The sequence below is a fragment of the Drosophila melanogaster genome, chromosome X (genome assembly GCF_000001215.4).
Source record: "Drosophila melanogaster chromosome X".
NCBI lineage: Eukaryota > Metazoa > Arthropoda > Insecta > Diptera > Drosophilidae > Drosophila > Drosophila melanogaster.
The window spans coordinates 2,124,843-2,139,281 of record NC_004354.4 but is presented as its reverse complement, the minus strand read 5'-3'; the positions used below and the strand labels follow the sequence as shown (position 1 = coordinate 2,139,281).

At 44.8% G+C, this 14,439-nt stretch overlaps 1 protein-coding gene across 4 annotated transcripts, besides 1 other annotated feature; it reads left to right on the top strand.

The window, feature by feature from the left end:
- The first annotated feature begins 910 nt into the window (after window positions 1-910).
- Window positions 911-13,072, top strand: ph-p (polyhomeotic proximal). 4 transcript variants are annotated; one of them, NM_001297873.1, is made up of 6 exons: window positions 2,660-2,826; window positions 3,072-3,265; window positions 7,556-9,303; window positions 9,365-9,815; window positions 9,875-11,658; window positions 11,722-13,072. In NM_001297873.1, the coding sequence occupies exons 3-6, from the start codon at window positions 8,250-8,252 to the stop codon at window positions 12,471-12,473; spliced, it is 4,041 nt and encodes a 1,346-aa protein (NP_001284802.1). In that variant the 5' UTR covers window positions 2,660-2,826; window positions 3,072-3,265; window positions 7,556-8,249; the 3' UTR covers window positions 12,474-13,072. The 4 variants fall into 4 exon arrangements, with proteins under 4 accessions (NP_001284803.1, NP_001162644.1, NP_001284802.1 ...); NM_001297874.1 differs by lacking the exons at window positions 2,660-2,826; window positions 3,072-3,265 and adding an exon at window positions 911-1,624; NM_001169173.1 differs by lacking the exon at window positions 3,072-3,265 and having other exon boundaries at window positions 2,427-2,816.
- Window positions 5,732-7,177: a mobile genetic element.
- Window positions 13,073-14,439: the final 1,367 nt, after the last annotated feature.

Below are 14,439 nucleotides of genomic sequence, written 5' to 3'. Positions count from 1 at the left end.
AGTTGGCAGGTCAATTAGCAGATTGGAAAGGACAATGGCAAATGTGTGCAATGCGCAGAGGGTGAGTTATTAATAATGGAGAATAGGCGATATTAAAGGAAGTATGGGCTGTTGGAAAAAGAAGAGCATTTGGGACTCGACTTACCTGAAATAGGTGTTTGATCCATGCAGTTGAAATGCAAAATAGTTTATAAAACTTTTTACAATATGTAAAATGGTAAGAAATATGACACGAGCATAAGGAATTTGGAATTTTAGAGTGTTTAGAAATCATGAAAAGAATTTTTAAGGTTGCACCTGAAAAAATAAAGCATTTACTTTTACTAGTATGAAAAAATGAATTTGATATCCTAAAACAAAAATACAAATAAAAATCAAAGTGGAAAGGAATTTATACTCCCATTTATTTCAGTGGTGATCCCTTGCGATCCATTTTCATTTCTGGCCCCGCCTCAAAACCTTTAGAAGACTTCATTACGATTGCAATAAGCACAACAACAACAACCCACTTTTGGTTATCACATCCGCATGCACACCCGTTGGAAAGGCCAACAAAAATGGTGTAGGTAGCTCTGACAATTGCCAGCACCAACAACCACACAAGTACAACAACAGGTTCGTTTAAATTTTTATTACAGCAGGGTGCGACCGAGAGGGAGGAAGGCCAGCGTTAACGTGCCAGAGTGAGAGGCAATATGACAAAAGCACGCGCAGCAATTTACGCTCATTAGGCATTTGTCATTTTTACGAAATGCAAATATCGACTCTCTCGCTCATGCCCTAGGAGTACCATTCGCCCCAAACACAAGGAGCAATAAGTTGAAGGCAATTATAAATGGCAAGAAGAAAAGCGCATGCTCGACTTCTTGTTGTGTTGAACTTGTGAGGAAAAGGCGAAAGAGGGAAATAACGGCGAAGGAGGAGGTCACAACTAATAGAAAAAAAGCTCCGAAAAAACAAGCATACACACACATCGAATGAGAACAACCAAAGCAAGGCAGAGAGCGAGAGAGAGAGAGCAAAAGCACTTAAAAAGCCTAAAAATAATATGGCGGCAGCAAAAAAGAAAAGGAAACGAGACGAGACAAGCCAACAAAAAGCTAATCGGAATGAAAACATTTGTGGGGCTCAGCGACGTTGTTGTTGGATGAGGTGGGAAGAGTAAGAAGAAGACCAACAAGAGCCCAAAGCAACGCACACATACTACAAATGGTGCATGCACACACGCACGGGCTGGCACAAAATGAAAAATGAAATGACAAAGACAGGCACAGTGGGTCATGAGTGGTGGATATTTGAAACATTAATAAACTTAAAACTTAATAAATCAACTCAATACGTATGTCTATTATATAATTCTATTTTACTAAACGTTTTCATTTTACTTATCGTAACATTGTTTATATGTATAAAAAGTTTGGAAAAATTGCTGTTCTAAAAAATTGACCCACTGTACTCTTGGTTCTCAAACTGCAACTGTAAAGCAATCCAATAATAATGGATCGCTTACCACTGTTCAATGGGGTGGAGAGAATAAGATTTCGCTCTGCCTCTGCGCATACGCTATCCTCCCCTTCTCAACCGACACACCCGTGTGTTACTGACAAGCACAACTAATAATAAGGTAAAGCCGATCCGACCCGATCTGATGTGAAAAAGAAGGAATGAGAAAGGAGGTAGAGGTAGGAAGGTAGTCGTAGTGGTGGTGGTTGTGATGGCACGAAAAAAGAAGATGAAGTATAGCAACAATCGTTGTCGAGTCGGGCCGGGCGGTAGACATTCGAGTGTACACACATAAAACTGGCTTCGCGCGTATTTATGTATGTACATACCCGGTACCCACAAAGTAAAAGGGTATACTGGGCACTTGGTTTTAACTGGAATTTGTGTTAGTAGTCAGCACCAATAACTTACAAATAAATATTTAAGAAGGGTTTTCATTTTAAGGATACGACTGAAGTTAGCGAGGAATGGTATATGAAAAAGGGGTATTTGAAAGTCGAGTCACCAGACCATGTTATGTTTTCAGCAACGGAAGGGGGCTTTCAGTCGGGGTGGTTGAGCACGCATACACATGCCCGCCAGCTGTAGTCTTCCTGTTTTTTTTACTCGTTTTGGTTTTGCTTTGTCAAACGAACTGCTGCCGTTTCATTCCAACCCCAAGCGAACGCACGGCATCCCTCTCGCACGCGCTAACTGGCCAGGGCCACTCCTAGTGGCGTCGCACTCGCACCCGTGCATTTCGGTATAGAGAAAAGTTATTAGTCGCAACGGCATCTGAGAAGAGAGAAGCGGATCCAGCTGCACACCAACACACACACATATTCAGCGCACATGCGCTCATTTTGTTTCCGATCCGAACGAAAAGTAGAGTTGTCGCTGTGGCGCGCGGTTCAGTTTGAAACTTAACTTGGCGGTGTACGGTTCTTGCGCTCTGCTCTCTCTGCGTTCGTGTTGGTGTGGTGTCGTATGTGTCGCATACCGCATCGCATGTGTATTGAACGAAGAAAAAACCCGCCGACGCGACATACTCACTGGATACCCTGCAAATTTGTTAAATTTTTTTCAAAAAGAGCTAACGGTGCTGTTGATTAGCTAGTGCAGATGTGCAGACATAAAAAGTGATGCCGCGCCACAGTGGAGCCCCTAGCTGGCGAATCGTCGCTGGCGACGTAGGCAGTGCAGTTAAAACAAGTACTTAGTGCTGTGACTGTGGCTTAATTTTATGTAAGATCGCGTGCACAGGTGCTTAGTCGTTACACTGAGAAAAAGAAAAGTGCCTGCAGCCAGCGGGGAGAAGTTGAAGTGGAGTGACTGTGAGTGGAGGTTGTACTAATTACTACTGCCCGTGCACGAAACACTCATTTACACGCAAGCACACACACACACACACACACACACGAGACACTGGGACTTTTGTCGGATTTTCGTATTCGTTTTGTGTACTTTTGTTGTCTTGCGTTCCACGTTACATACATATGTATATGTTTGGTGTTGCCTGTTGTATGTTTATATTTATTGCCTTCACACATGTGCGTGTTTGTTAATGTACAATATAATACGGCAAATAGCAAAAAGAGAAGAAACTGAGGACTAAAAAGAAAGCGCCATGCCGACTATAACAAAAACAACCACGAGTGTCTCCGCCGCCGCCGAAAACAAAAACAAAACGCCTAAGCCGACGCATGCATACCTATAATTTATTATAAATATTGTTTTTATTTTGAATAATGGATCGTCGTGCATTGAAGTTTATGCAAAAAAGGTATTTTTTGTTTAGTTTGGTTTTATTTTTATCACTGCTTTTGTACTGCCTGCACTTGTGCTTTTTGTTTACAATTTTTGGTTTAATCTGCTCTTGAGCATTGGATATTGATTCTATATCGTATTCGGATAATAATGACACGTTAATCATAATGCTCGTAAAAATGCAGCGAGTGGATATTCTGTGCTCTCTGTCATCATAAAATGCGCTCGACTGGCGGGCCAAGAAAAGAAAATAAATTCATGAAACCCAAAACGAGTTTCCCCTCCGTCGCCCTCTCCGCCATTCATCATCCAACCGACACACGCCCCCCGCTGTGCGGTGTTGTTGCATTTTTAACAACGAATTTCGCAATGCATGCCCGTGTCTGCATTTGTGTGTGTGCGTCGGCTGGTGGTGGTTGATTTCTCCGTCTCTCCGTGCAACCCTCTCTCACTCGCGCAACAAAGCAACATAAAGAAAACAAAAGTTCTATATCGAAAGGTATCAGTTTTTGTTGTTGCTGCGGCAACCCTGCTTACATTTTGCTTTACTCTGCCGAAATAAACAGTCTAGGGTTGTCAGCTGTAACGAATCTGAGAAATCTGTGTTCCGGTTTAACGAAGATTCAATTTTATTGAATACTTTTATATTTCTTACAGTCCGTTATCACTGAATGCTAATTTTTACCTACAAACTTAAATTGTTCGTGGCAAGAAAATAAACCAGAATGATTAAATTATTTTAGACTCGTTTAAAGCACAACAGTTTTTGTAAATAAATAGTTGACAACTCTGTTTACACCTACGCTACACCGCACTCGCTCTGAGTTTATGTGACTGTGTGTACGGCCTGGCCATAGCCTCATCTCGTTCACTCACATTTGTTTCATCTTCTTCGATTGCAGAACTCGTTTGTGTATCAATCAATAGGCTGTCAAGGCCCCCCCCCTCCTCGCTCGCTCCCGCGCATTTTGCACGCCCGAATCCACTGGAGGTGATGTTTGATTTGAGCGCGACCTTTCCCCCGCACCCCTATCGGCGTGTCTGTGTGTGTGTGTGCTGCCCCGCATTTTGATCATTCCTTTCCCACCGCTACTGCTTTCCCCCCGATTGCAAGCAGGCTGTTTTACGGGGGTTCTCACACACTCGAGCTCGAATGTATGTACCCTACTCCATGGCGACATGGAAACCAGTCTTTTTTTTTCTCTCAAGAGGTTTTTCGCAGCGTGCGGCCGTGAGCTTAACTTACACACACTTGCACACGCGCACCCACCACCCTGTGGCGAGTATTCCACCCCTCTGGACCACCCACCCCATATTCCCTTTCTTTTACGGGGTAGCAGCGACATGAGGGTTGCCAAAATGCTTTTACCGGCTTTTATAACCCATTTCGCTCCTTTTTCTGTCTTTTTTGCACTCATGCTTTTTATGCTCTTGCTGTTTATGGGCCTTGCGGGCTTTTTGGGCGATGGAAAGGGGTGGGGATCAGGCTCTCTGGACTGCCGGGCATCACAGTCGCGGTCAATGCAATAGGACCTTGAAACCACGCTTCTCCAGTTAGATCATTCATAGTTGAACTATATCAGGGAACTGATTCAGGAAGTAATATTAGTTAATTATTTCTAGAAAAACATCCTTACCATGTGGAGTACTCAGCCATTTACGTTTGTCCACTAATCCTATTAGCTTGAGCACTACTGTATAAAACACTAACCATCTCGTGTTGCTCCCAACTGTCAGCATTTTTAGCATTTCGATGGAAAGGTCCTTGAACTTCGCCTGCAATTCGCATCGGCTTTATTGCCCTTTTACAATAATATCGAACGGTGCCAGCTGCGTGGCTAAATTAGTTTTCCGGGCTGTTGTTGTCGAACGTTGAACGTGGAAAACGAGTGCGACTACCATGCTGCTCATGGAAATTCGAAAACCCATAGATAAAGATCGATGTGAAATGCGAAGGCTGTCAGGCAGCTCCTTTCTCTTCATTCGTTGAATGCGAAAGTCCGTTAAGTAGTTGGCCAAATGTTCATTGTCGCTGAAAAAGGGCGGGTTCGGAAAAAGGTCCACAAAAAGAACGAATATTTTCGGGATAGGGATTGGGATCGGGATCGGGCTCGGGATCTCTACCTAAAAGTTAACCAGGGTACACAATTCTTAATTAGAAATTGAAATGACATGGTACATATCTTCAGGCTTGACCTTGTGATTAAGTCGGAACTATAGTTTTGATATTATCCCGAGTTAAAGGTGATCGTTACCTCAGAGTCATATTTACTTTTCCCGCGTTTGTTTCTGCCACTCTCGAAAGTCATCTTTTATGTTTACATTGTAAATATGATTATTTAATAAGAGCGTTTTTGTTTGCTAGTTCCCGCATTTGTCTCACACTTTTTTGAATGACTAAAACCAGATTTTTGTATTTACCAAGTAGCCATATTTGCTTAAACAAAAAAAAAAAAAAAAAAAACGGATATCACTTTGTTATAGCTCAAAGAAGCTGGGGTCGGAAAAATCGAATTTTTGAAATTTGAAAGCTGGAATCGTTTGCCCATTTTTTGCCCATGTTTGCCCACCAATTAGTTTTTTTTGCCCACGTCCAGTTTTTGAGATATGAATTTTCGAAAAAGTTCGAAAATTTTCGAAAATCAAAAATTTCGCTTTTTTCAAAATTTTTTTTTTTAAATCGCAATAACATCGTTTGCCCACGTTTGCCCACCCTTTAGAATTTTGAAAAAATTTATACTTTAGAAAATATAAGGCTTTTAAGTTTACCTCGGTCTAATCAGAGAGTAAATCGTTTGCCCATCTCTTAAAACCAAATATTATCAACAAAAAAGGTTTGCCCAACCATTATTATTAGTTTTTATCGTTTGCCCACCCTTTAAAAAACCTTTAACAAAAATTTTTTTTCGATTGCCCACATTTAAAATACACCCAATTTCGTTAGCCCACCTCTTTAAAATAAAAATTTCCAAAAAAAACGTTTGCCCACCATTTAAAACTAAATAATTTCGTTTGCCCATCCTTCAAAATTCATTTTTAACGTTTGCCCACCCTTTAAAAATAAATTATTTCGTTTGCCCACCCTTTAAAATTTGTTTTTTTCGTTTGCCCACTCTTAAAACTAAATAATTTCGATTGCCCACCTTTTAAAAGTAAATAATTTCGTTTGCCCATCCTTTAAAATTCATTTTTAACGTTTGCCCACCCTTTAAAAATAAATTATTTCGTTTGCCCACCCTTTAAAATTTGTTTTTTTCGTTTGCCCACTCTTAAAACTAAATAATTTCGATTGCCCACCTTTTAAAACTAAATAATTTCGTTTGCCCATCCTTTAAAAATAAATAATTTATTTTTAAAGGGTGGGCAAACGTTAAAAATGAATTTTGAAGGATGGGCAAACGAAATTATTTAGTTTTAAATGGTGGGCAAACGTTTTTTTTGGAAATTTTTATTTTAAAGAGGTGGGCTAACGAAATTGGGTGTATTTTAAATGTGGGCAATCGAAAAAAAATTTTTGTTAAAGGTTTTTTAAAGGGTGGGCAAACGATAAAAACTAATAATAATGGTTGGGCAAACCTTTTTTGTTGATAATATTTGGTTTTAAGAGATGGGCAAACGATTTACTCTCTGATTAGACCGAGGTAAACTTAAAAGCCTTATATTTTCTAAAGTATAAATTTTTTCAAAATTCTAAAGGGTGGGCAAACGTGGGCAAACGATGTTATTGCGATTTAAAAAAAAAAATTTTGAAAAAAGCGAAATTTTTGATTTTCGAAAATTTTCGAACTTTTTCGAAAATTCATATCTCAAAAACTGGACGTGGGCAAAAAAAACTAATTGGTGGGCAAACATGGGCAAAAAATGGGCAAACGATTCCAGCTTTCAAATTTCAAAAATTCGATTTTTCCGACCCCAGCTTCTTTGAGCTCTTTGTTATGTTAGTTTTCCATGATCATTAAATTTAATTTTTTAATGTTTAATTTAAGGGCCGTTTTCAAAACATCACGGCCAGTATAAATAATAATAACAAATAATGATGAGAAAGCTGACCTTATTTTTGGGTCAAGTCCGATTCTCAGCTGGGAGAGCTTGTTTTGCATGAGCGGGGAGGGGAGCAGGGGGCAGAACGGGGATGCTGACAACGTGTTTGCATTGCCTTCCTATTGTTTGTCGCTAGGACAAGAGAAGGCCATTAGGAACACTGTTTTTCCAGTTTGTTTGCGTGTGGTGTGGTCCGAAATGACATTGCTCTTTTTTGCTGAGCAAATGTTTACTGATCGCCAAACTTCTCTTTTTCAATCCTCAGAGCGGACACAGAAAGCGATACGACCACACCCGTGAGCACCACAGCATCCCAGGGGATTTCAGCATCAGCGATTCTAGCAGGAGGCACTCTTCCCTTGAAGGACAACTCGAACATCCGCGAGAAGCCCCTCCACCATAACTACAACCACAATAACAACAACAGCTCCCAGCACTCACACTCGCACCAGCAGCAGCAACAACAGCAGGTGGGTGGCAAGCAGCTCGAGCGGCCACTAAAGTGCCTGGAAACGCTCGCCCAGAAGGCGGGAATCACCTTCGACGAGAAATACGATGTGGCCAGCCCCCCGCATCCCGGCATTGCCCAGCAGCAGGCGACTTCAGGAACAGGCCCAGCAACGGGATCAGGCTCAGTCACCCCCACAAGCCATCGGCACGGAACTCCGCCCACGGGCCGCAGGCAAACCCACACCCCAAGCACTCCGAACAGGCCCAGTGCTCCCAGCACACCCAACACTAACTGCAACTCAATTGCCCGCCACACCAGCCTCACGCTGGAGAAGGCGCAGAATCCCGGCCAGCAGGTGGCCGCCACCACCACGGTGCCACTGCAGATATCCCCTGAGCAGCTGCAGCAGTTCTATGCGAGCAATCCCTACGCCATTCAGGTGAAGCAAGAGTTTCCCACGCACACGACCAGTGGCAGTGGAACTGAACTAAAGCATGCAACCAACATTATGGAAGTTCAGCAGCAGTTGCAGCTGCAGCAGCAGCTGTCGGAAGCCAACGGTGGAGGAGCAGCCTCGGCCGGAGCCGGAGGAGCAGCTAGTCCGGCCAACTCGCAGCAAAGCCAGCAACAGCAGCACTCCACAGCCATCAGCACCATGTCGCCGATGCAATTGGCAGCGGCCACTGGAGGAGTTGGCGGGGATTGGACACAGGGAAGGACGGTGCAGCTAATGCAACCCTCCACCAGTTTCCTGTATCCCCAAATGATTGTGTCGGGAAATCTGTTGCATCCAGGAGGCCTCGGTCAGCAGCCAATCCAGGTGATCACCGCCGGCAAGCCATTCCAAGGCAACGGCCCCCAGATGCTTACCACCACGACTCAAAACGCCAAGCAAATGATCGGTGGCCAAGCGGGATTCGCTGGCGGAAATTACGCGACCTGCATTCCCACAAACCACAATCAATCGCCCCAGACGGTGCTCTTCTCACCGATGAACGTCATTTCGCCACAGCAGCAACAGAACCTGCTGCAATCAATGGCCGCTGCAGCTCAGCAGCAGCAACTCACCCAACAGCAGCAACAGTTTAACCAGCAGCAACAACAGCAGCTTACTCAGCAGCAACAGCAGTTGACAGCTGCTCTGGCCAAGGTGGGAGTGGATGCGCAGGGCAAGCTGGCCCAGAAAGTGGTTCAGAAAGTGACTACCACCAGTAGCGCGGTCCAGGCGGCGACGGGTCCTGGATCTACTGGGTCAACACAGACCCAGCAGGTGCAGCAGGTTCAGCAACAGCAGCAGCAGACCACCCAAACCACTCAGCAGTGCGTGCAGGTTTCACAGTCGACTTTGCCAGTCGGTGTGGGTGGACAGTCTGTTCAGACTGCCCAACTTCTGAACGCTGGCCAAGCGCAACAAATGCAGATTCCCTGGTTCTTACAGAATGCTGCAGGACTGCAGCCGTTTGGGCCAAACCAGATCATCCTGCGAAACCAGCCAGACGGAACCCAAGGCATGTTCATTCAACAGCAACCGGCGACGCAGACTTTGCAGACCCAGCAAAACCGTAAGAATATTGTCATGTATATTGCATCGGATAGGTACTAAAGTCAACTATCTTCCTACAGAGATTATTCAATGCAACGTGACGCAGACGCCCACTAAGGCACGCACTCAACTGGATGCACTTGCTCCCAAGCAGCAACAGCAGCAGCAGCAGGTTGGCACTACCAACCAGACGCAGCAGCAGCAACTAGCGGTGGCTACTGCCCAGTTGCAGCAACAGCAGCAGCAACTCACTGCAGCAGCTCTGCAGCGACCAGGAGCCCCTGTCATGCCCCACAATGGAACTCAAGTGCGTCCGGCCAGTTCCGTATCCACACAGACTGCCCAGAACCAGAGCCTGCTGAAGGCCAAAATGCGCAACAAGCAGCAGCCGGTGCGCCCCGCTTTAGCCACATTGAAAACCGAAATCGGTCAAGTCGCAGGACAAAATAAGGTAGTAGGCCACCTGACCACCGTGCAGCAGCAGCAACAGGCGACGAATCTCCAGCAGGTGGTTAATGCGGCGGGCAACAAGTGAGTATTGTTTGTTTATTATCTGCCTTGTCACAGTACTTATTTTTGCATCTTTCCAGAATGGTTGTGATGAGCACAACGGGCACTCCGATCACCCTGCAGAATGGACAGACCCTTCATGCAGCCACTGCGGCAGGAGTCGACAAGCAGCAACAGCAGCTACAACTGTTTCAGAAACAGCAAATCCTGCAACAACAACAAATGTTGCAACAGCAGATTGCTGCCATTCAAATGCAGCAGCAGCAAGCGGCTGTTCAGGCCCAGCAACAACAGCAGCAACAGGTCTCTCAGCAGCAGCAGGTTAACGCCCAGCAACAGCAAGCGGTGGCGCAACAACAACAGGCAGTCGCGCAGGCTCAGCAACAGCAGAGGGAGCAACAGCAGCAAGTTGCCCAAGCCCAGGCGCAGCATCAACAGGCTCTCGCGAATGCCACTCAGCAAATCCTTCAGGTGGCGCCAAATCAATTCATCACGTCCCACCAGCAACAGCAGCAGCAGCAACTTCACAACCAACTGATACAGCAGCAGCTACAGCAACAGGCGCAGGCACAAGTTCAAGCCCAAGTGCAGGCTCAAGCGCAACAGCAACAACAGCAGCGAGAGCAGCAGCAGAATATTATCCAGCAGATTGTGGTGCAACAGTCTGGAGCGACTTCTCAACAGACTTCCCAGCAGCAACAGCACCACCAATCCGGGCAACTACAGCTAAGTAGCGTGCCCTTCTCAGTTTCTTCGTCAACGACGCCAGCCGGAATAGCTACCTCTAGTGCTCTGCAGGCAGCCCTCTCCGCCTCTGGCGCCATCTTTCAGACAGCTAAGCCGGGTACTTGCAGTTCCTCCTCCCCCACAAGCAGTGTGGTCACAATTACCAACCAGAGCAGCACTCCTTTGGTCACCAGCAGTACGGTGGCCAGTATACAGCAGGCTCAGACGCAATCTGCTCAGGTCCACCAACATCAGCAGCTAATCAGCGCCACAATTGCCGGAGGGACTCAACAACAGCCACAGGGACCGCCATCACTTACACCCACCACAAATCCAATTTTGGCCATGACCTCGATGATGAATGCTACAGTGGGTCACCTTTCCACTGCTCCGCCTGTAACTGTTTCTGTGACAAGCACCGCTGTTACTTCGTCGCCGGGTCAGCTGGTTCTCTTAAGCACGGCTAGTAGCGGTGGAGGAGGTAGCATACCAGCCACGCCCACCAAAGAGACACCTTCGAAAGGGCCCACCGCAACCCTGGTGCCCATTGGTTCGCCCAAGACTCCTGTATCAGGAAAGGACACCTGCACTACCCCCAAATCATCTACTCCTGCCACTGTCAGCGCATCCGTAGAGGCCAGTAGTTCCACAGGCGAAGCCCTGTCCAATGGAGATGCCTCAGATAGGTCTTCCACGCCGTCAAAGGGCGCTACCACTCCCACCAGCAAGCAAAGCAATGCAGCAGTGCAGCCACCGAGTAGCACCACTCCCAACAGTGTCAGTGGGAAAGAAGAGCCGAAGCTGGCAACCTGCGGCAGTTTAACGTCCGCAACATCAACTTCAACCACGACAACGATCACCAATGGGATTGGAGTAGCCAGAACGACAGCCAGCACGGCTGTCTCAACCGCTAGCACAACCACTACCAGTTCTGGCACCTTTATCACAAGTTGCACCAGCACAACCACAACCACCACGTCGAGTATCAGTAATGGATCGAAGGATCTCCCCAAGGCGATGATTAAGCCGAACGTCTTAACTCACGTCATCGATGGCTTCATCATCCAGGAGGCCAACGAGCCATTTCCCGTCACCAGACAGCGATATGCAGACAAAGACGTCAGCGATGAGCCGCCAAGTGAGTATAAACTTCTGGTACCAATGCTTTTTCGCAATCTTAACGTGTCATTCCTTCGCGCAGAGAAAAAGGCAACCATGCAGGAGGACATCAAGCTAAGTGGAATAGCATCAGCTCCAGGCTCGGATATGGTTGCTTGCGAGCAGTGTGGAAAGATGGAGCACAAAGCAAAGCTGAAACGGAAGCGCTACTGTTCGCCAGGATGCTCGAGGCAGGCAAAGAACGGCATCGGTGGAGTTGGATCAGGAGAGACGAACGGCCTGGGGACAGGTGGTATAGTTGGGGTGGACGCCATGGCATTGGTGGACAGGCTGGATGAAGCCATGGCTGAGGAGAAGATGCAGACAGAGGCCACCCCAAAGCTTTCAGAATCGTTTCCTATTTTGGGAGCCTCAACAGAAGTACCTCCAATGTCACTGCCAGTCCAAGCGGCGATTTCTGCGCCCTCGCCTCTTGCAATGCCTCTAGGATCGCCATTGTCAGTTGCACTTCCAACTCTTGCACCACTGTCTGTAGTCACTTCTGGCGCGGCGCCCAAGTCTTCGGAAGTGAATGGAACAGATCGTCCGCCAATCAGCAGCTGGAGTGTGGACGATGTCAGCAACTTCATTCGAGAACTGCCTGGTTGTCAGGACTACGTGGACGACTTTATACAGCAGGAGATCGACGGCCAAGCGCTTCTGTTGCTCAAGGAGAAGCATTTGGTGAACGCTATGGGCATGAAGCTGGGTCCAGCTCTTAAAATTGTGGCCAAGGTGGAGTCCATTAAGGAGGTCCCGCCACCTGGCGAGGCCAAGGATCCAGGAGCGCAGTAGGGCAGCTAGAGCACGAAAAGCCGAAAAAGATGATCTCCTAACCGAGCAGTGGACCTGGTTCAACCAAGTCTGTCGTGCCAGGTGATTCTGATTCAATCGGGCAGGCGAAAAGGACGCGAATCCATTTGCAAAATATTATTAGCATCAGGCCATCAGGTCTTAAACCCATTGACTTTGTACATACTCCCAAGATCACTTATAAGCATATTCATTTATAAATTAAACTAACAGTCAACAGTCAAAAACGAATGGAATTACTTAAACTAAGGAAAAGCTATGAATTAATTGCCAGCCAAGTAAATGAATAAAGTACATTTTATAAATAAGCATAAGTTTATAGTCTAAGTAGCATATTAATAACTCCCAACGTCATGGATAGTTTGTACAAGTATTTTAATCTTAGGAATCAAATGTAGCACTATGATTGTTCTAACAACTAAGAATTTTAAGCCTATGAATAATAATTGATATCTAAATGTGAATTTGAACTTTTTACTAAATAATATTTGAATGCCTAGACCTAAGCTTTTTTTTCAAGATTTTTTTTTTGCAATTGCTGAAGAAATTAAAATGGCACTGAATAGTGTTTAATAAATGTGAAAAAGAATTTTCTGAGTTTTTTTAAGTCACTTGACCAATTACAATAATTGATGTGATTAGTTTACTTTGATTCGACCATTTGATCAAATATAGGTGGGAAAAGTGTATAAAATGCATACCTAGCTTTATCAAATGTAAGATGGAAATACTTCTGACTTACAATGACTAAGAAACCAGAGAGCAGAGCTTTTAATTCAGAATATGAAAATATAACAAACTATGGCAGTTCAAATTATAAATACATAGAAGATTGTCTGTCTACCGAATCATCTACCGAAGACTTTAATCATTCTTTTGCAGCTCAGCAGAAGAATTGACTTAATTTCACTGTGCGCAAAATACGTATACGTACAAACGTGGGCTTCGTTCAACGCAAAACTGTTATACTACAATTTCACCACCGGGCTAAGCCCCGCCCTCGAGCACGACAATGTCGCAGAGAGAGAGAGTGCGATTAAGCGCCGTATAGCTATCCCTGTCTTTTAGCGGGCACTCCCTTAGCCAAAAACTAAAATCGAGTCCATTTTTCCCGTCGGCATTTTGTTATTGGCTGAGCAGCGACGCTGGCAGAGCGGCGACTTCACGCTTAGATCGGTGGACTCACCTATGAATAGTCGTTGTTGTCGACGTCGTCGTGGCTATAGGCAAATCAAAATGGAGAACGTTAAATCCGCTCAACACATGTATGTATCTTTGGTAGTATTTACAAGCATTACTTACAATTTTTCTCGCTCTTTCGCTGGTATATCTATGAAATGGGATAACAAGATTATATTTTTCACCGAATAATAGTATAATCATTAGTAGAGTTACGTCATTCGTACCACAGGTATGAAACGTAACAATCTATTGCAGTCTCAGAATGTTAAACTTTAATAAGTGACAATGTAGCATTAAGAAAATAATTACCACACTGATCTATACAAACATTGTCTCGACAATCTTATACCAAATAAGAAAAAAACATATTTAGAGTGCAATCCAACTAGTTTCATCTTCGTTCTGACTTGCTCCTTCACAAACCCTATTATAGTGTTTAGCGGTCAAGCTCGGTAACGATGCTTCTCGTAATCCAATTGATTCTTAAATTGGGGCGCTGAGATCATGGTTGTATTTAATTATGCATCTTATTAAGTAGATATATTGAAGAAATTTATTTCAGATAAGAACTACTACTGAGATGTAAGAAAGTACAATTAAATGTATGGCAAGGTTTTGTTAGTTGTCAGTTTCTACAAATTTAAAACATATCTTAACGTTGTTTTGGAACTTTTCCAGCACTAACTTTTAACTTCGGCTAACAATATATTCAAAAATTGCATTAGATCGTGATACGCAAAACGCAATCATTTCTGTTCCCTTTTTT